This window comes from Anolis carolinensis, chromosome 3, assembly GCF_035594765.1.
Source record: "Anolis carolinensis isolate JA03-04 chromosome 3, rAnoCar3.1.pri, whole genome shotgun sequence".
NCBI lineage: Eukaryota > Metazoa > Chordata > Lepidosauria > Squamata > Dactyloidae > Anolis > Anolis carolinensis.
The window spans coordinates 229,066,560-229,089,267 of record NC_085843.1 but is presented as its reverse complement, the minus strand read 5'-3'; the positions used below and the strand labels follow the sequence as shown (position 1 = coordinate 229,089,267).

Here is a 22,708-nt window from a genome sequence, read left to right as displayed (position 1 = left end):
GTCATAGGAATATAACAAGAAACATCTGGGATCATATGAAAAAAGAAATAAAATATATATTTATAAAAATATAAACAAAAGGTACTTCATGAGATATGTTGTATCCCCATACATTTCATTATTACAATTTATGTGTCCATATCTATATATATAAAAGAGTGATGGAATCAGGGCACCGGACAAAACAACAAAACTACAGGCCCCCCAACCTCGAAATTTGACAACACAGCCCATCATCCATGGCTCTAGGTTGATACAACAAAAAGAAAAGAAAAATAAAGTCCTAATTAGAGGGAAAGGAATAATTGTTTTTATCCAATTGCTGCCAGTTAGAGGGCTAAGCTCCGCCTACTTGGTCTTTTAGCAACCTACTCAGCCCAAGGGACAGGCACAGTTAGGCCTCAGGCCTCTTCCACACTGCCTGTCGCACCTCAGAATAGTTCACCTTGCTATAGACACTCAGTCAGACACAGGAAAAGTCTTTTGTAGTTTTATTGAGCAAAAGCAAATATATAAATCAAAGCAGGCAGTTGAAAGGTTTTTCAAAGTTGCAGTAAAAGAGTCAATAGGAATCCAATTAGTTCATAAGCCATAAAAATCCATTAGTCCATAAACCATAGCAATCTATTAATCCATAAGTCAAGGCAGTAGACAGTAGATCCCAAAAACAAAGGCCCAAAGGTACAAAGATCCAGGAAACTTCTCTTAGGCATGAAGCAAGAACATCCACACAGATGAAGCGAGGATTTGCTTTGACAAAGAGCTATCTGCAAACACACACTTTTAAAAGCATCCCAGGAAGGCATTTCTTTTCCCAGAAGAGGCCTCTCTTGTCTCTCTCTTCCCCGCCAGCCTCACCATAACAACTGGTCAGCCCTAGATAATTCAAGGTCTCCGTTATCTTGCACCTGGACCGGTACTTGAGACATTTCTTGCTCCTTAATTCCCATGGGAATGTCATCCTGGCTGTTATCTATGGCTTCTGGGATCAACAGTTCATTCTGCTCAAACTGCAATTCTCGAGCCTCTGAATCAGCCTGTATTCCCATGCCATCTCCTGCAGCCCATCTTCTGACTCCACTGGCTCTTGTATCTGAAACCAAGAATCCCCTTCTTTATCCTTCACCCTGGCTATACTGTGGCTGAGTCACAACACTGCCTATAAGATACAGATTATCTGATTATAACTGGATTATATGGCAGTGTAGACTCAAGGCCCTTCCACACAGCTATATTACCCATTTATAATCTTATATTATCTGCTTTGAACTGGATTATCTTGACTCCACACTGCCAGATAATTCACTTCAGTGTGCATTTTATACAGCTGTGTAGAAGGGGCCTCATATAATCCAGTTCTAAGCAGATAATATAAGATTATAAATATACAGTAGAGTCTCACTTATCCAACATAAACAGGCCAGAAGAACGTTGGATAAGTGAATATGTTGGATAATAAGAACGGATTCAGAAAAAGCCTATTAAACATCAAATTAGGTCATCATTATACAAATTAAGCACCAAACATCATGTTATATAACAAATTTGACAGAAAAAGTAGTTCAATACTCAGTAATACTATGTTGTAATTACTGTATTTACAAATTTAGCACCAAAATATCACAATATATTGAAAACATTGACTACAAAAACACTGACTACTAAAAGGCAGACTGCGTTGTATAATCCAGAACACTGAATAAGCGAATGTTGGATAAGTGAGATTCTACTGTAATATGAAATAATTACTGTGGTAATCCAGTCCAACCCAATTCTGCCATGGAGGACACAATCCAAGCACGCCCAACAGATGGCCACCCAGCCTCTCAATAATAAATAATAATAATAATAATAATAATAATAATAATAATAATAATAATAATAATAATAATATCATACAATCATAAGGTTAGGAGACACCCCTAAGGATCATCCAGTTCAACTTCCACCTACCATGCAGGACAACACAAACTAAGCACTCCTAACAGATGGCCATCCAAGATCTGCACAATAATAATACAAATCGAATCATAACATCAGACAGTTAGGAGACACCCCTAAAGGCTATCCAGTCCAACCCAATTCTGCCATGCAGGACACAATCCAAGCACTCCCAACAGATGGCCACCCAGCCACTCAATACTACTACTACTACTACTACTACTAATAATAATAATAATAACAACATCATCATACAATCCTAAGGTTTGGAGTGACCCCTAAGGATCATCCAGATCAACTTCCTTCTACCATGCAGGAGGACACAATCCAAGCACTCCTGACAGATGGCCATCCAGCCTCTACATAATAATGATGATGATGATGAAGAAGATGATGATGATGATAATAATAATAATAATAATAATAATAATAATAATAATAGAAGCATAGAATCCAAGAGTTTGGAGAGACCCCTAAGGGCCATCCAGCCCAACACTTTCTACTATGCAGCAGGACACAATCCAAGCATTCACAACACATGGACAACGTATAAATACTATACATTACTACACAGGGACATAGACCCCCTCTATCCTCACCACTTTCAAAGTACATAAACAACCAAATGCATACTAAACATAAAGACAACCATACAACAGACATTCAATACCACCACTACCTCAACAATTTCTCACCAACACCACCAGACAACGCCACAGCAACGCGTGGCCAGGACAGCTAGTCTCTTATAAGGGATGGATTTAACCTCCAGTATGCTAGTTAAACTAAATTAATGTGTTGGAAATAATGCATGTCTAAAAAGGGTGTCACCAACATGAGATGTTTGGAAAGCTCTGCTCTAGATGAACTTGTGGTCTGCTGCAGTAGAGCTCTTACTGTGATGACTCATGGGCCTTGTAGTCCTGTTCCTAGTACTATTGTGACAGACGAAGAGGAAAACATGGGATTTTTGCCGGTTCAGCCAGAGCCGGAGTCTCCTCAGTCTCCTCACCTGCAGGATGTTGATGTTTGTCCTCAAGAATTCAGCCAAACAGGCCTTGGGCAGAACTCCCCCCCGTTTCCCAGAAAAGAATCTTATTCCCGAGAAAGGGGAAATAGAGAGGCTCATCGGAGGAGTTTACGCATTGCTGCCAGAAATCAAGCTGATTAGGCTTGCTTCCCTTGGGAAATTCTAAGGAGTCACACATCTGGACAGAGTTGGGTTTCGCTTCTCGTTCTCTAGGGAAAGAGTTCTGTTGGCGGGAAAACGAGACCCAATATAGGTGCCTAGCGCCAGGGATACTTTGCGGAGTCAATTGTTCAGCTTGAGGAGAGAGATCGTGTGTGGACTTCGTAATCCCAGTTCCTTGTTTCCCGGACCAAGTTTCCAGCCTTGCCTTGTCTCACGGACTTCCTTGGACTCTGTTCATGTTTCATGTTTGCCTCGTTTCAAGTCTTTGATCTAGCCAAGAATCAAGTTTATTTTCCAGCCTTGTTGTCAAGCTACATTGGACTTTAGAGACTCTGTCATTCCCCACACTATTGCTTGGCAAAGTGTGTGTTTCGGTCAAGTGGATTATAACTTTGAACTCTAATATCTTATATTGGACAATACTTTTCTGGACTATATTTGGCCTTATCTGAAAGGTCTGCTTCTGAACTATATTCTTCACTTGTTTTTATTGACTTTATATATTTCTTTAATAAAGATATTAGATAGATTCTGGCCTCTGTGTAAGGTTATTGGTGCTCTGCAGCCTGGGTCCTGACACTTACATGTTTAGATATCTAAGTTGAACACAAACCCTTTAAAATGAAAAACACATTCTCTTTTGGACAGTAGCAGTGACTCATATGAAGCATGGTTTTATAGGAACGTACATGATTTTATTACACATGTTTTACTGAGGAATGCTAGTGTGTAAATTCCCTAACCATGTTGAGGGTAACGTTTTGTAGTATAATGTTTGTTTATAAAATTAAGAAACGAAAATCTAATTAGAGTATTAATTTACAAGCTATTACTATAAATGTGCATCCCACTTGGGCCTGTGGAGACACTGCCAGAATTTTGTATGAGGCTTAATTTCCTTTTCAAATGAGTGAGATTTTCTAATGTGCCAGTCAAAACCGTTTTCCTTCTGTCTTTAACAAGCTAGCGGAAATGGATTGAGAAAACATTCCTAAATCCTTCATCTTTCTCTAACAGTATGTCCTTGTATATTAGTCTCGCATCTTATTAAAGGGCTGACAAGAGTAATCTCTCTTAACCCCTTGTCACTGTAAAGCAGGATTTCTTTGGTGAGAAAAGCTTGTTTATGCCTTCAGGAAATGCTTGAAGTACCATGTTAAGTAGCATTTTTGGCTAGTGTGTAACATGCCATTTTCCCCTCATTTTCATTGGCATGGAAATACAACCGAATCCACCAGTGCTCTCTTTTGTTGTTGCTGTTTGTTTGCTTTTTTCTTTGCATGCACGCTAAAGACAATAGTAAGGGGAAAAGTCAGTAGCTAGCTATATATAGCAATAGTGTGGGCTTAAGCTTACACATAGGATAGATGGCCTTCAAGGGTTTTTTTTTTCCCTTTGTGCTCACCAGACGTATTATATAGGCAGCTAATAACAGAGAGCAGTTGTGTATTTTTACAGTTTCTAGCTCTTATAGACATAAGGGAAATAGGAAAATAAAATAGTAGTATATGTTAATGCCCGAGAACAAAATGCAAGATCTATTGGTTTCTTCACCTTATGATTTCTAAGCTGTTTCATGAGTATTTCCATTTTTTACATTGTTGCACTGTCACAGGAGAAGTGTAGTGTGGATGAGTGTTTAATATGTTAATAAAATAGCCTGTTTATGGTAATTGCTTCATTAATATTAATATTGATGAAACTAAGTGAATAAAATCACCCAGATTCTATTGGCTCATTATCTTTTCACTTCTAGCTCTATCTATTAACTAAATGTTTTTCATAGAAATTTCACATTTTGTCTACAAGGCCTTTTGTTAAGCTTACCTATGTGTTCCTAATGAGGATACTCCCTTCTGAAAATGTTCAAAGAGAGTCTAAATATGCACAATATTTATTTGTTGGGTTCTTGCAATTAAAGACATAATTCTAATGCAAAGTTAGTAGTAGAAAACACTGCACTAATGAGTTTTTGTTTATTTTTTCCCACTTGTGTGTGTGTGTGTGTGGGGGGGGGGTAGTACATTTGTTCTTGTAGCCCCTGTTGTAGCTGGTTGTGGATAGGCTTCAACAACTGAATGCTAAGTCAAAAGGCTTCTTTACATTCTTGGGAACTAGAGGTTCATGAATGTCATTTGTGTAAGGGAATGACATTATTTTGATACCAGCAAATATTTAGCTTTAAAACCTTTTATTCACTCCGATCATCTTCCTACAAGGAAAGACAGATGTATAATGAGACAAATTATTTGTGGTATATGTGTATGCATGTGAGATATATATATATATATATATATATATATATATATATATATTAGGATTTTTTTTACAAAAAATAAAGATTATAAATAATTCAGCAAAGAAAATAACAAAGAAGGAAAAACAAGCATAAATATATAAAGAAATAGATAGACGTGACATATGACTTTATCATACAGACTAATTTGCCCATTGTATGCTGCTTCCTCTCCTCTTTTGTGTCACGACCCAGGCTGCAGAGCACCAATAACCATACACAGAGGCCAGAATCTATCTAATATCTTTATTGTAGGAATATATAAAGTTAATAAAAACAAGTGTAGAAAATAGTCCAGAATTAGACCTTTCAGGAAAGGTCAGAATTAGTCCAAAAAAGCAATGTCCAATAAGAAATATTAAGGTCCAAAGTTGTAATCCAATAACCGAAACACTCACTTTGCCAAGCAAAGTGAGGGGAGATGACAAGGTCCTTTAGTCCATGAAACTTGAGCGAGGCTAGGAAATAACTTGATACTTGAAACAAGGCTTGAACGTGGAACAAGGTAACTAAGAACAAGAACAAGGTCCGTGGAATAACTTGATAAATCCGTGGAACAAGGCAAGGATTGATCCTGGGAAACAAGGCAAAGTCCGTAGATAAACAAAGGCTGGGAAGCAAGGCGAAGGCTGGATAGCAAGGCAAGGCTTGAGCAGGAGCGAGGCTTGAACCGGAGCGCGCTGTCCAGACACAACTCGCTCCGTAGGCTGACGAATTGACTCCGCGAAGTTACTACGCGGGTAAAACACCTAAATAGAGTCTAGCTTCCCGCCGAAGCAGTTCTCTGGGAATCAGAACCGAAAGCTAACTCTGAGACCAGATGTGAGACTCCCCAAAGATTCTCACGAGAAGCAGTCTTAATTGGCCACATTCTTAGCTGCAATCCTCGCACTCCTGCGCGAAGCTGAATCTAAACTTCTCTGTTGTTTACAAAACTCCCGGCGCAAGAATACGGGAGAAGTAGGCTCTGGGCTTGTTTGACATACTTCTGGGAGACAACTTTCTTGCAGGTGCAAGGTTCCCAGATCTGCCTGGGAAAGATCTGGCTGAGAGGAATCCAGTTCAGACTGGGAAGGTAAAAAACCCAAGTTTTCATCTTCATCAGGAATTACAATGTCCTGAGCAGGACTACAAGGCCCATGAGTCATCACACTATCCCCCTCCTCAAGGCCCCTCCCAAACTGGGGCCCTCTCCCCGAGGCGCGAGGTCGCGGCTTGGCGGGATAGGTCTGATGAAAGCGACGGGTTAGATCAGGAGCATGGACTGTGGAGGCGTCTTCCCAAGAGCGTTCTTCAGGGCCAAAACCCACCCAGTCAATGAGATATTGTAGGCGGCGGCGGTGAAAGCGAGAATCCAAAATGTCCTCAACCTCGAACTCCTCCTCCCCATTCATCAAAACAGGAGGGGGGGCCGGTTGGTCTGTATCAGGACGCACACCATCCGCCGGAAGGAGCAGGGAACGGTGAAACACTGGGTGAATGCGCATTGAACGCGGAAGTTGGAGTTTGAAAGTCACGGGGTTTAATTGCGCCACCACTGGATAGGGGCCAATGAAACGGGCATCTAACTTCCGGCAAGGGCGGTGGGAGGGCAGAAAGCGAGTGGACAGGAAAACCCGATCTCCTACCTTGATTTCGGGACCCGGCTGGCGATGTTTGTCAGCGTGGCGTTTATAGTCCTCCTTGGCTTGGTCCAGTTGCTGGAGCAAAAGTTGTTGCACCGCTGTGAGTTCCTGCAGCCAATCCTCTGCTGCGGGAACCTCTGAAGTTTCAATGACAGGGGGAAAGAAACGTGGATGGAAGCCGTAGTTTGCAAAGAACGGCGTTTCTTTTGTAGAAGCTTGAACTCCATTGTTGTAGGCAAACTCAGACAGTGGTAACAGAGAAGCCCAATTGTCCTGTTGATAGTTTACATAACAGCGAAGATACTGCTCCAAAGTGGCATTGGTGCGCTCCGTTTGCCCATCTGTTTGGGGATGATGAGCTGAAGATAAGCGAGAGTCTATGCCCAATAGTTTTTGTAGTGCCTTCCAAAAACGAGAGGTGAATTGAGATCCACGGTCTGTGACTAAACTCTTGGGCAATCCATGTAGTCTGAAGACATGTTGAAGAAATAAATCCGCAGTTTCCTTGGCCGTGGGGAGGCCTTCGCAGGGAATGAAATGGGCTAACTTGGTGAATAGGTCCACCACCACTAAGATCGTGGTGAACCCACAGGAAGGTGGTAGGTCAGTGATGAAATCCGCGGAAATTATTTCCCATGGGCGAGATGGGGTAGGAAGGGGGTGTAAAAGCCCTGAGGGCTTCTCCCTTCGTATCTTGGAGCGCTGGCATACTGGGCAGGTGTTGACATATTTTTCCACATCCTTGCGGATCTTGGGCCACCAAAAATCCCTTAGGATCAGATGCATAGTTTTAAATAGTCCGAAGTGTCCTGCTGGTTTGCAGTCATGACACAGACGAAGCGCCTTTTCCCTGCCCGGTCCGGGTGGGATATAGACATGATTTCTATAGCAGAGCAGCCCATCTTTAAGCGAAAAGGGGAAATGCAGACCTTGGCGAAGTTGGTCCTGCGCCCAGGCATCTGCTTGCTGACTAGCCCTGATTTCTTGAGCACAGATGGGTCCTGGAGTAGGGGAAGTTGAACCAATGGGAATGGATTTGGTGTTCCCCACCGTGAGCGTGGCAAAGTTCTCAGGTTGTAGCAGTTGGGATTCAAAGGTCTCCTTGCGTCCTGCAGCGTATTCCGGTTTACGTGACAGGGCGTCTGCTTGCTTGGTTTGGGCTGGGGTCACATAATGGATCTGGAAGTTGAAACGTTCAAAGAATAAAGCCCAACGTTGCTGCCTCTGATTTAGTTTGCGGGCAGTTCTTAGATGTTCTAGATTACGATGATCAGTGTGGACTTCAATGGGAAATTTGGCCCCTTCTAGCCAATGTCTCCAAGTTTCAAAGGCTGCCTTTATGGCCAGTAGTTCTTTTTCCCAAATGGTGTAATTCCTCTCTGGTGTGGTTAGTTGACGAGAATAAAAGGCACAGGGGTGGAGGTGATCTCCCACCGGTTGTAAGAGTACAGCCCCAATTGCCACATCAGAGGCGTCCGCTTGCACCACAAAAGGGGTTCCAGGATTTGGGTGCTGTAGAATTGGCTGGGAGGTGAATAGTTTCTTTAGTTGCTGGAACCCTTTCTCTGCTTGATCAGTCCAGCGGAAAGGCTGCTTTCCACGGATGCAGCTAGTGATGGGGTCGGACCAGCGGGCAAAATCTGGAATGAACTTGCGGTAGTAGTTCGCGAACCCCAAGAAACGCTGCACCTCTTTCTTGTTAGTTGGCGCCCGCCATTCCAATACTGCTGAAACTTTGGCTGGATCCATGGAAAGCCCTAGAGGCGAGATGCGGTAACCAAGGAAATCTACCTCTTGTAGATCAAAAGCGCATTTTTCCAGCTTGGCATAAAGTCCATGATCCCGCAATCGTTGTAACACCATTTTGACGTGGTTCTCATGTTCTGATTGTGATCTGGAAAACACCAAAAAATCGTCCAGGTAGATTATCAAGAACCTGTCTAGATAGTCCTGAAAAATGTCATTGACAAAATGCTGGAACGTTGCGGGGGCTCCGCATAAACCGAAATTCATAACTCGGGACTCAAATAATCCGAATTTGGTCTGGAAGGCGGTCTTCCACTCGTCCCCTTCCCTGATGCGAACTAAGTTGTAAGCCCCCCGAAGATCCAGCTTGGTGTAAACCTTGGCTCCTCGAAGCCGATCCAGTAGATCCGAGATTAAAGGCAGGGGATAGCTGTTCCGCTTGGTGATATTGTTCAATGCTCTGTAGTCCACCACCAAGCGTAGTTCCCCTGACTTCTTCTTCACAAACATCACCGGGGAGGCGGCTGGGGATTGAGAGGGTCTGATGAATCCCTTGCGAAGGTTTGTCTCTAGGAATTCCCTGAGAGCTTCTTGCTCTGGTTCAGTCAGGGAGTAGAGATGCCCTCGCGGGATCGGGGCCCCCTCCACCAAGTCAATGGCACAGTCATAAGGTCTATGTGGGGGTAATTTTTCGGCTTCTTTCTCATTGAATACATCCCAATACTCGGAGTACTTCTTTGGCAAGGTGATGATGGGCTCGGTGTCTGTGGCATGGCATACCTTGGCTACGAGGCAATGGTTTTGGCAGTACGGTGAAGCAAACTGCAGTTCTCTGTTGGACCAGGAGATGTTAGGGTCGTGGAGAGTCAGCCATGGAATTCCCAAAATCACAGGGAAATGGGGAACCTCGGTAACAAAGAAGGAAATCTCTTCCATATGTTCCCTTATCCACATCCTGGTGGGTTCCGACCACTGACTTACGGGGCCCGTCTTGAGGGGACGGCCGTCTATGGCTTGCACCACACGGGCATTCTTGAAATCATGATATTGTAATCCCAGAGAGTCGGCATACTCTCTATCGATGAAATTGTTGGTAGCTCCAGAGTCTATCATGGCGTGGATCATGACGGGTCCCCTTTTTGCTGACCATAATGTGACCACGAGAAGGAACAGGACCCCGGTTGGCGGCTCTTGGATGGATTTTTTGACCGGGTTGGCGAGCCCCTCTACACCCGGTCGTTGGCTTCCCCCGCCGGCTGTGTGCCAGTCGGCTCAGACGCCTTCGTCTCCGTGGAGGACGCCGCCGCAAGACGGGCGGCAGGCTTCCCTTTGGCTGGGCACTCTCTGGCGAAGTGGCCCCCGTTCCCGCAGTACCAGCAGAGGTTTAAGCGTTGACGACGGGCCTTCTCGGCGGCATCTAGTCTGGGACGCACATTGCCCAACTGCATCGGCACCTCCTCGCCTCCTCTGGGGTATGGGGTTGGCGGTGGGGGTCTCCACACCGGACGTGGCTGAACGCTGGCGGGAGCGGGGGGTTTTGCCCCGGCTCTACTGCCCTGGCCTCGAACCCACTGTTTCCTGTTGGCAATCATGACTTCAGCCCGTAAACATTGATCAATGAGTGCCTCGAGGGTCTGGGGAGGATCCACCTTGGAGATTTCTTCCAGCATTTCAATGTTGAGACCCTCCCGGAATTGTCCCCTGAGGGCTACATCGTTCCAGCCGGTGTTGTGGGCCAGCACTCGGAACTCGGCTATATACTGAGACATAGGTCTGTCTCCTTGGAAAAGGCGACGGAGTTTGTGACCGGCTGCCTCCAAATTGTCCTCGATTCCCCAAGTCTCCTTGAGGTGGTCCAAGAAGTGTTGCGCTGATCTTAGGTGTGGAGAGGCTTGGTCGAACAGTGCCGTCGCCCAGCTGGCCGCTGGCCCGTCTAGAAGACTGTAAACCCATGCCACTTTGATGTCTTCTTGGGGAAACTCGGCAGCACGGGCCTCCAGATAAGCTTGACATTGGCGACGGAAGACATGAACCTTAGAAGCTTCTCCAGTAAACTTGGTTGGCAACGCCATGGCCGGAAGACGAACTCCGCGTTCCTTCAAACCCCTTATTTCTCCATCCTGTGCATTGAGCTTATCACGGATTCGGTCCACCTCTTCCTTGTCGATGGTGTAGGTAATCGGCTGGCCGCTCGGCCCAGGTACGGTTCCGGTAGACATTCTGGCCGAGGTTAATTGGTGCTTAGGGTGGCGGAGTCAAACTGTCACGACCCAGGCTGCAGAGCACCAATAACCATACACAGAGGCCAGAATCTATCTAATATCTTTATTGTAGGAATATATAAAGTTAATAAAAACAAGTGTAGAAAATAGTCCAGAATTAGACCTTTCAGGAAAGGTCAGAATTAGTCCAAAAAAGCAATGTCCAATAAGAAATATTAAGGTCCAAAGTTGTAATCCAATAACCGAAACACTCACTTTGCCAAGCAAAGTGAGGGGAGATGACAAGGTCCTTTAGTCCATGAAACTTGAGCGAGGCTAGGAAATAACTTGATACTTGAAACAAGGCTTGAACGTGGAACAAGGTAACTAAGAACAAGAACAAGGTCCGTGGAATAACTTGATAAATCCGTGGAACAAGGCAAGGATTGATCCTGGGAAACAAGGCAAAGTCCGTAGATAAACAAAGGCTGGGAAGCAAGGCGAAGGCTGGATAGCAAGGCAAGGCTTGAGCAGGAGCGAGGCTTGAACCGGAGCGCGCTGTCCAGACACAACTCGCTCCGTAGGCTGACGAATTGACTCCGCGAAGTTACTACGCGGGTAAAACACCTAAATAGAGTCTAGCTTCCCGCCGAAGCAGTTCTCTGGGAATCAGAACCGAAAGCTAACTCTGAGACCAGATGTGAGACTCCCCAAAGATTCTCACGAGAAGCAGTCTTAATTGGCCACATTCTTAGCTGCAATCCTCGCACTCCTGCGCGAAGCTGAATCTAAACTTCTCTGTTGTTTACAAAACTCCCGGCGCAAGAATACGGGAGAAGTAGGCTCTGGGCTTGTTTGACATACTTCTGGGAGACAACTTTCTTGCAGGTGCAAGGTTCCCAGATCTGCCTGGGAAAGATCTGGCTGAGAGGAATCCAGTTCAGACTGGGAAGGTAAAAAACCCAAGTTTTCATCTTCATCAGGAATTACAATGTCCTGAGCAGGACTACAAGGCCCATGAGTCATCACATTTTGCCACGGATCCCATTACACGATATAATCTATTGGTGGGGCTCTGTGGCAAAAGGGGAGAAGAAGAGGTATATGCTGTGACTGACACCTCCCACGTTGCATTTGCAACAATGGGGGGGGGAGTCGAGTGGCCAACAATTCCCCCCATGGGATGAGGTCAAGGGTAAGTCAGCCAATGTGAGATATGGGATGATGTGTTCTTCATACCCCTGCTGGGACCCCATGGATTCGCCATGATGTGTGGCGAATCCTGATGTTAATGTGATAAGATCCATAGAGGACCCTTCTACACAGATTATATAATGCAGTTCAAAGTCGACTCAAGGCTGTAGTGGCCATAAAATGCACACCATCGATGCACACTGCAGCATGTATCAAAGGATGTAACACACGTTTTAAAAAGTCCCAAGGAAGTTTGAATTCTGTCAAAAAATGTGTTGCAGAAGATGCCAGTGTATCCCAGATCTAAGAAGAAATTGGCTCTGCAAAATGTGCGTTGTAGACATACACCCCTGCTGAAGCTCAGTAAAGAACCTCCAGCAGAGGCTGATGGAAAATGGCTGTGCCGTAAGAGGCTAAAGGACCCCTGTGAGAGGTTACTGATTATCTCTGCTGTTTTTCACTTTTGCTTTTTTTCCCCACACATATGCCTGAGGTACATTGAAGTACATCTCTCCTGGAAATGGGAAAGAACCCTGCAAAGCGGTTTGAGGCCAGGTTCTATGTTCAATGTTCAATGTACAGTACTCACCTTCCTGGCCTCAAACCAGTCCCAGGCATGGAAATATAACCATCCATGCAATGAAACTGATCCCTCTCATACCAGTTCCAAGCCAGATTATAGACTCAGTGTAGAAACGTCCCTAGAAAGTGTTCTACTGTTAGCAGCAGTTTTCCACTGTGAGTGTTTGTTCTTGAAGTTGAGTGGTTGGGACACAGTGAGGATCTTGTTGGTGGCTGTCCAACACTCTCCTTACCTGGCCTTGCCAGAGTGGCCTCAGTATCCCAGACTTTGTATACTGGATCATTTCAGCATTTCAGGACGTTATGGCAAACATATTTTATTCTTTAGTATTTTCTTATTACTTTTAATTGCTGTCAGTCCCCTGAGTGGTATGTAAGTATAAGATGGGTTGGATATAATAATAAAAATAATAATATAATACAACTTTATTTATATTCCACCCTATCTCCCTGAGGGGACTCAGGGCAGATTCCAAAAAGGCAAACATTCAATGCCTGAAACAATGTATGATGTGAGTTTATGTATAAATGTATACTTGTGTATATAAATAAACAAAAATCTGGCTCATCTGTAGCAAGGAAGCGAAGTATTTCTTAGGTTTTTTTTATCCTTTCTTTCCTTTCCTTTTCCTTCTCTTCCCTTTTGTTTTGTTAAAACAGAACTCAAATAAGCATGTTTGTTCTGCTGAGTCTTAAGGAGGAGTTGGTGCACTTGCAGATTCTCTAGAGCTCTACTTCTTAAACTGTAGATCCTGACCCCAAACTGTAGATCCAGGTCCCCTTAACTCAGTGTCTGGGTCATAACAAATTTGACAAAAGCAAAAGATTTCTCAACACCACCATTTACACAAATCCGTTAGCAACAATATGCAGTATTTAAGAAAATGCTTCAGTTGTACTCAACAAAAAGGAAAATCAGCCTATTTATGAAGCCTTGTAAATGCTGATTTATTATTAGTAAATATTTGATTTTTATACCTATTTTATGCATCTATATACCTGGCGTCACAAAAAAAATTCTGGGTGGAAAGCAATCATGAGCAGAAAGACTTTAAGTCCTGCTCTAGAGATGGAAGCTTTCTGTCAAGCTGGTATAAAAAGGGGGGCTCAGTGCTGTACAAAGCTTTCAAGTGAGTTGCTCAAAATTTCCACTTTACTGCCATACTGAGATGAATTCCAGAACCAGTGTAATTGGTTATATAAGTGCACTATGCAGACAGTTACCTGTGACCCTCATAATTTTCCCAGCACTTATGTGTTTCTAAAGTATAGCCTTAAACACAATTCATTCAGCCAAACATGAAGGATTCAAATCACCCATGATATTTATTTTAATTATTTCTAATTGATGTTGTTTTGCTTATACAGGTTTTGTCTTCAGAACTCAACATGTATGAATCGCAGAGTCAAGAATACAAATATGAAATCGAAAGACTTGCCAATGAACTTCTGAATGTGAAGAAGAAATACCTCACTCAAAAACGCAAGGAACATGAAAACAAGTAAGAGGCAATACTAGGAATAATGACAATAATAGCAACAGTATTTAGTACTAGATTATTGTTCAACTGCAAAGTCATGTGTGTGTATTTGTGTATGTACTTGTTCCTATGGTGAGATAAGGAAAATAAGACATACTATGGGAAATACTGTGTCTTGTATGACCTCAGATAATCTTTTTTCAATTGAATCTTTTATGTGGATAGAGAACGTACATCAATGAAGAATGCACATACCTTGGGAACAAATAGCCTGGAAACATTCATAGAACCATGATTTTATCTCATTCATTTCTGCTGTCTACCTTTTACCATCTCTTAGTATCAATACAGGATGATATTTTTTTCAGCTACATTTCTCTTTTTACCTGCTTCTCCACTAACACCTTGGGATTGGAAATGTAGGCTTTGTTATTTCCATATAAATTAATTATATTGATTGATTGTTGTTGTTGTTGTTGTTATTAAACTTTATTTATATTCAGCTCCCTCTCCTTGAAGGGACTTGGGGCAGCTTATATCTTAATAATCTCCCAATTCCTCCCTCATGAACAGAAGGTCCCACAAGACTAGTATATTATGAATAAACTTTTTTCTCAGTGTAAAAGATCTTACAGACAGCCATAGAATCATAGAACTGGAAGAGACCACAAAGATCACTCAGTCCAACCCCCTGTCACACAGGAATATACCATCAAGGCACTTCTGATAGAAAGCCATCCAGCCTCCATTTAAACCCCTCCAAAAAAGGAGACTCCGCCACACACTGAAGCAGTGTATCCCACTGTCACACTGCTCTATCATCAGGAAGTTATTCCTAAAATTTAGATGAAATCTATTTTTTAAATAGTTTGAATCCATTGCTCTGTGTCCTAGTCTCAGAACCAGCAGAAAACAAGTTGGCTTCATCCTTTCACACATTTAAACATGATAATCATGTTCCCATTTAACCTTCTTGTCTCCAGGCTAAACATACCCAATTCCCTAAGCCACTTTTCACATACCTTTTATATTTTGGCCATCCTATTCTAGACATATTCCAGTCTGTCATTGTCCTTCTTGAATTGTGGTGCCCAGAACTAGTCACAGTTCCAAGTGAAGACTGACCAAAGTAGAGTAGAGTGATGCTATTATTTCCCTTGATCTGGAGATTATACTCCTAGAATTGCATTGGCTTATTAGCTGCCAAATCACACAATTGACTCATGTTTAGCTTGTGGTCTACTAAGATTTCTAGATCCCTTTCACATGTACAGTTGTCAAGCCAGGTGCTACCCATCCTTGATCAGTACATTTCATTTTCTTCCTGCCTAAATGTAGTATCACTCCTAATTTGGTGTTATTTGAAAATTTGATAAACATAACCTTTCTTCTGTCAACTAAGTCATTGATAAAGTAATTGATGAGCACTGGATCTAGGATTATATTCTGTGACACCTCATTAGTCACTTCACTCCAGGATGCAGAGGAACCCTTGGATGCAAATGTCTATCACACATTTTATGAGTTGTTTTGTAATAATAAATTCATGGAGGACTTTGTTAAAGGTGTTACCTGAAATCAAGGCATGCTGCATTCACAGCATTCCTTTCATCTACCAAGCAGATAACTTTTATTAACAAAAGAGATATAAGATTAGTCTGGCAAGACTTGTTTTTGAGAAACTTTTAGTGATTACAGCATTCCTTCCTAAGTGCCTGCAGACTGTTTAATTATCTTTCCTATAATATTTTGTGGTATTGATGCCAATGATATCCCAGTTGTTTGTTTCTTCCTTTATTTTTTTACCTAGATGCTCTCAACCTGGTTTCCAGGAGTTAAGCCATGGATCTCTTCACATGTGTAAAAAATCATTGATATACTATGTTACTCCTCCTTTCCTATTGACTCTATTTCTTCTAAATTGGTTATAACTCCTATTTCTATATTCACATCATGAGACTCACTCTGACAGGTTTCAGTGATACTTATATCATATTTGTTTTGCTGTATTAAGAGTTCAAGTTCATCTTGTTTATTTCCTCTGCTATGTGAGTTACTGTAGAAACATCTTGGACCGTGGGTCTATTCTCCTAGCTGCTTATTTAAGACTTTTTCTTCCCACTGTTGATTTCTTGTACTATTTGCTCAGTTGTCTCTGTAACAGTCAAGATATTATCTCCATCACCTGAGGAACACCTGCTCTCAATACTATGGTCTCCCAGCTCCATATAACTCAAGATGGATCTACGGTGCCATATAATCCAGTTTCAGAGTACAGCTAATCTGCACTCAGAAACTGGATTATATGGCAGTGTAGATGGGGCCTCAGTTTAAAACTCTCCTGTTCAAATTTCTGAAATTTAGCAAAAACTGCATTTCAATTCTTTTACTTCCTTTCTTCCTTATTTCATCTGTGTTGGAGATGTTGGAGCATTTCTGTTCATAGTGATTTTCAGCTTTATAGTTGTCAATTGAACAGCATAATATGATTGCCTTGATTATGTACCCTGTTTCCCTGAAAATAGGACAGTGTCTTATATTAATTTTTGCTCCCAAAGATGCGCTAGGTCTTATTTTCAGGGGATGTCTTATTTTTCCACAAAGAAGAATTCACATTTATGGTTGAATTTTTAAAAATGAAAATGTATTATCTACTGTACAGTAGTGGTCATCACAAAACAGCATAACCAAACTGTGAATCCTTTCAAGAATTTCTATATTATATTTTATTGCTATACTGTTTTTAAATTACTGTTTTAAATTTCTGTTTGTATGTAAATTTATGTTGTTGTTGGGCTTGTCCCTGTGTAAACTGCCCTTAGTCCCTTCTGGGAGATGGAGGTGGGATACAAGAATAAAGTGATTATATTATTATTATTATTTCTTGTTACTACCTTTATTTCCATGTACAACGATCTATGGTATGTACATTTACTGATCCTGCATGCTTCCAAACAAATAGTTTTCTAGGTCTTACTTTCGGGGGAGGCCTTATATTTAGCAATTCAGCAAAACCTCTACTAGGTCTTATTTTCTGAGGATGTCTTATTTTCAGGGAAACAGGGTAGGACTACAGGGTATTCCTGTAGAGAGAAAAACATACATATAAAAACTGCCATGTAATAGATAGAATCACACATACTAGCTGTTTACCTGTGTATACATCTTTGACTATTTAACTGTTCTGATAGTGTGTCAGCAGTTGTTTGGCTTGATTTTTGTAACAATGCTTTCCCAATACATTGATTAGATGCATTTTAAATAATGCTTTTTTTTTCTTTCCCCACTTTCTTCCCCAAGAAACTGTATTAGTACCCCATTCAGAATAATTAATTTGCATTGAAACTCCTTTCTCTTCCTTTATCATGTTTTAAGACAGCAAATATTTCTGATGACTGAATTAGCAAAACAGTCAGCGATCAAAAGTGACCTCTGCCCAACTGCAAATGGCATATTGCTGCCTTGATGTTTGGAATTAGCAACAATTGTTCATGGCTAATGGCCTTCCTGGAGGTTTATGATCAATACACAATGCTGCTATAACGTCTAGCAATCCATTTCCAGCCGCTAAGTGTCCTTTTGAAAACAGCTATAATCTTTAGAATTTGAACTCTGGGTTTCACTTTTCCATTTCAGCATTAAAGGGGAATAAGTTCGCCTTTTTATCTTTAGAATTTCATCTCTGTTACAATTACATTTTCAAAGATAACAGAGAGTATATTTTATATATGAATCAAGGACATCTATAAGGAATAGCATTGTGTGTGTGCTTTACAATGCATTGTTACAAAGATTTTATTATGTAAGATGAATAATGAAATTATATGCCTAAGTCTAGACTTTTCGCATTGCATCCATCCTATTTAAGTCATATTCTTTTCCAAGGTATTTCCATAAAGAGACTTGCTCATTTTTAACCACACTTTGGACCTCATCCCACCATTGGGGGGGGGGGGGAGTGGAGGGAACCGTCTTACCCCATTCCCTCCCGGCTTCTGGGATTGCCAGCTATCCCACGTCCTTTCTGCAACAAGGTCCGTCTTTCCCCCCCACTTTCTGTCACTTTTCCCCTTTTAGAGTTGGGTATCACCTAACTCATGGAGACAGCCTTAGGGTTCCATTTCCATGTGTTTTGGGAAAAAGCCCCACGGAGTCCCACCAGAAGTGCTCTTATGTCATGTAATGGCCTCGTGGGACTCTTGTGAGGCTCTGTTTCTGAAGCACATGGAAACAGAGCTCTAAAGCCGTGGGATGAAGTCCTTAGACTGCAAGTTATAATAAAGCTCAAATTGCATGTAAATTATGGCTGAACATTTGACTCTGATCTAGTTTTCTGTGAGGAAGTCTACAGAGGGATTGATGCTCTGAATTTTCTTGTTTTCTTGGTTACATGCAGAAAAACAAACTCTATCCTATAGTGCATTTTTTTAAAAATGTGAAATACGCATGTATCAAATGCAAGCTGCATCCAGCATACACTCATTACTGAGTGGGGCAGATTGGGGAAACTTACTCTCTGCCAAAAACAACCAAAAATAATCTCTTTTCTGATTTAAATGAACAAATCATTGTTTAGTTATATGAGTTCCTATATCAATATAACTGTAGCAATCTACCCTTCTAGTACACCAGTCTTCACATTAGTCCTGCTAGCAGCAGGAGTGGGTTATTTTAGATAGGAAATAGAGTAAAGTCTCGCTTATCCAACATAAATGGGCCGGCAGAACGTTGGATAAGTGAAGATGTTGGATAATAAGGAGGGATTAAGGAAAAGCCTATCAAATGTCAAATTACGTTATAATTTTACAAATTAAGCACCAAAACATCATGCTTTTCAACAAGTCTGCCACTTGTTTGGGAGCATGGTTGCACTCGTCTTGTCATTCAACATGTTGGCCTGCTATGCATTGCTGCTTCATTTTTGTGAAGGGCCATGGGATCAGAAGTTTTCACTGTTTTTTATTGATGTTGTTTAACTTTGCATTGGAACCTTTAACTGGTGGTTTCTTGGAACAAATGATCTTCATAAGCCATAGTTAACAGTGGCAGGCAGCCTCTTTGGCATAGTTGATACTGAACATACTTTGTTGCATTAATTTGAAACAACCAGCTCTGGTTAATCTGAAATAATTTTTCATAGCCATACCTGAGAAAAAGAGTGTAAGCCCGAGGTTTATATTAGTAAAGCAAACCTCTACTAGTAGCCATGGTTTATTATAGTGCATGAAAATAGCCACAAAGTATTATAACTTTATGGTGAATTTATTGACATATTTTTCTGCATTTATGTAATTGTACATCTTAGCAGCTTTGTGTTTTTCTGGAAGGGAGCGCTTCCCTTCCTTCATTAAATAACTGAGTAAACTAGTTAAACAGTGTTCTTTTCTCTTAAGGCTGATAAATAGAAACCGAGAATATTCATTCTATGGTGTAAAATCTAGAAGTGATTGTGGTTCAGAATTATGTAGACAGGGTTGGTTTTGCTTAAAAAGAACACACTGGATAATTATCACTATAAGTCTATTAAAATGGTTAACACGATTTATTCATTAAAATCCAGCAAAGGAAGAAGATATACTCTTTCTGCCTTTGATTTCAGCCTTGCATTTGAAAACAAATTATTATTTGGAAGAACACCACTGAGATTAGAAAATACGAGTGACAAAACTTAGTCTACTTCTAATGAGAAACGTTGACCCTTTTAAGGGGGTAACATTAGGAGAGCTCATTTAGTTCTAATTTTTAATAATTCGGCATACCATCAGCAGTCATTTAATTAGATCCAAACAGACATCTAATTGTGGCTGTTTAGCTTAACAGGCTTTCATCAACATATTTTTAATGATCCCCGATATAACAGTTACAGCTGAGAAAACTTTTGGAACTTTTGAAAATTATACCAAGGGAGAAAGTATATAATGTGCCATATAATTTTCCTTCCTTTTTCTTGTTTTCCCCACCACAAGGGAGAAGGAAAGAGTCTTGAATAACATGGAACAAGACTTCTCGGTATCGAGGACCAGAGTTTCACGCTTCGCTGGTGGCGGTTTCCCACTTAACAACCCTCCTCCCAAAATTGTGGTCTAAATCATTGCATCAGTGCGCCATGTCACCTGTTTTGGCACCTTCTGAACTAAACTTTTTTTAATTTTTGGAAATATATTGCATAATAATATATTATTGCTGTTATAGTAACGTGCACCAAAATCGCTACCTTGAGATCACTGATAAGAAGGAAAATTCAGCAAGAATGTTCGTTACAATGATGTCACTCTGCATTCTGTAGTTACCAGTGGAGTCACTACTCTTTTTTAAAAACAATCTTATGCTATTGGGGTCTTTTGATTGGTTGTAAGTTCTGCTCATTTCCAAGTAAATACACTGAGGATTGATGGTAAATTGGTAATCAACTTGATGCATATTATATTGCTTCAATCCATCTTCTTCTAAATACATCCCTTGAAACTACATAAAAAAATAAGAATGTTATTATTCTCCATCAAAATGAGCTAAAAATTGTCATCTTAATGGAACATTAATGCATGAAGGTGTAAGGTCATGTGTTATACAATTGCAAAGTTCATTATGGCAGAGGTAGGTAATTTGGAGCCTTCCAGATGTTTTGCCGTACGTAATTAGCAATCCTGGCTAGGGGTTATGGAAGTCCTAGCCTAAAATATCTGCAGGACACCAGATTGACTATTCCTATGTTCAGGAGAATAGAAAGGCTTGAGCTGATCTTGAGCTGACTCTAGTGAATACATTTATTTTTATTATAGATACCAGGTGGGATTGAAACATCTTTAACTCTATTTAGATTTTCTTATTTTCAGTTTAAACTTATTAAAATGAGGGCATTGAGTTACTTTTGCAACATTTAAACTTTGTTTACATATGAAGCCTTACATGCTTCTCCACAATGAAAAAACCTTTTCAACCTCTAAGAAATCTGGTTATCATAATACTAGGTTATTAAGAAGCCATATGACAAACACACTGTCTGAGTTGCTGAAGGTGGTGGGAACTTAAAATAAACTTTTTAAAATATGTTTTTCTGTGGAATGCTAGTTTTCATTTTTGGGATGTAAAAATAATTTAAGGAAAACTCCTGATTTGGAAAGATGTTGATCATCACTTTGGTATAATGAGAAGTTGTTTATTAAAGCTATGAAAAACCATTAATTTAAGTCTTCAATTAACATAAATCAAGTAAAATATGATATGGAACATTTGGTCCTTAAATCAGGGACCAGTGTTGCATTGAGTATTATATTATTCTTCGGTTTCTGACTCAACTATCTGTATCATATGTCTTATATTCTTACAATTTTTACAGTCTACTCGCTATTAATAAAAGAAGGATTAGCAGAATAGTCTTCAGAGAAAAATGTAAGTTAATCTGTAGAACAATTACAGAATGCTTAATTTTCCATTGTGGAAACAGCTCAAATGGGCCATACTATCACATCTACTATTTCTCTTCAGTATTTTATAAATAACATTACAACAAGGCTTGTATCTCTTTTTACAAAGAGCTAAGTATACATCATAGTGAGATGACTATCGTGCTTGAGTGAGAAGAAAGTACTGAACCTTTCTCCACCTGTATTTCTACAACCTCCTCCTCTACTTGTATTTCTGTAAGTGAAGGTTTCTACACACTGTTCAGAAAAATTAGCCTAAGCGGGTGAATATAGAGCTAAATATACTGAAAGGCAGAATGGTATAATGGTGCAAGCATTGGACTGTGACTCTGAAGACCATGGTTTGAATCTCTACTTGGCCTGGAAGCCCACTGGATGATCTTGGGCAAATTACACTTTCTCAACTGAAAAGGTAAATTTCTCTGAATAAATCCTGCCAGGAAAATCTTATAATAGGTTTGTATTGAGCTCGTCATAAATCATAATGACTTGAAAGCACACAATAGCAATGCTACCAACAGCCGAGCCAAAAGAGCAAGTTTAGGAATGATCCCTATTTTAAAGTGTAGGTGGTTCTCTGGCCATGTCTGTTTAAAACTTAATTGAGAGTCTGCATACTTCTACCCACTTCTTTTCTGCTTGACATTGATCATTTTTCCCTTTGATAGTTGCAGAGAGATCTGAAGTCTAACACAGGGGCCTGTTCCATCAGTTAATCTTTAGGGAAACTGCTGAAGAAGACAAAGGAAATAAGTTGCAGAACTAAAAATTGAACCCGCTAGATATGCACCCTCATGTATCACATTCTATCTAATACAAAGAAGCATTAGTATTGATTGAAGCTCTTAAATCCCCATGTGCTGTTGCATATTACTAAATAACACATACAGTTGGCCCTCTGCATTTGCGAGTTGGGCTCTTATGGATTTGATTATTCATGGATTTTATTGAAATGTTCAAGAACCTGTAAGTCTTCCAGTGCAACTCTATGGTCGACTTCCACAGGAAGACCTAAAGATTCCGAAC

At 40.9% G+C, this 22,708-nt stretch overlaps 1 protein-coding gene across 1 annotated transcript in view; it reads left to right on the top strand.

Annotated features, from left to right (window-relative positions):
• The window catches only part of cfap58 (cilia and flagella associated protein 58), a 113,154-nt gene extending 91,847 nt beyond the window's left edge, over positions 1-21,307 (top strand). Inside the window, exons 17-18 of the mRNA XM_008106607.2 lie at positions 14,146-14,279; positions 20,225-21,307. Of these exons, the coding sequence (XP_008104814.1) occupies positions 14,146-14,279; positions 20,225-20,345 (255 nt within the window). The 3' untranslated portion in view covers positions 20,346-21,307. The remainder of the gene's footprint in view (positions 1-14,145; positions 14,280-20,224) is intronic.
• Positions 21,308-22,708: the final 1,401 nt, after the last annotated feature.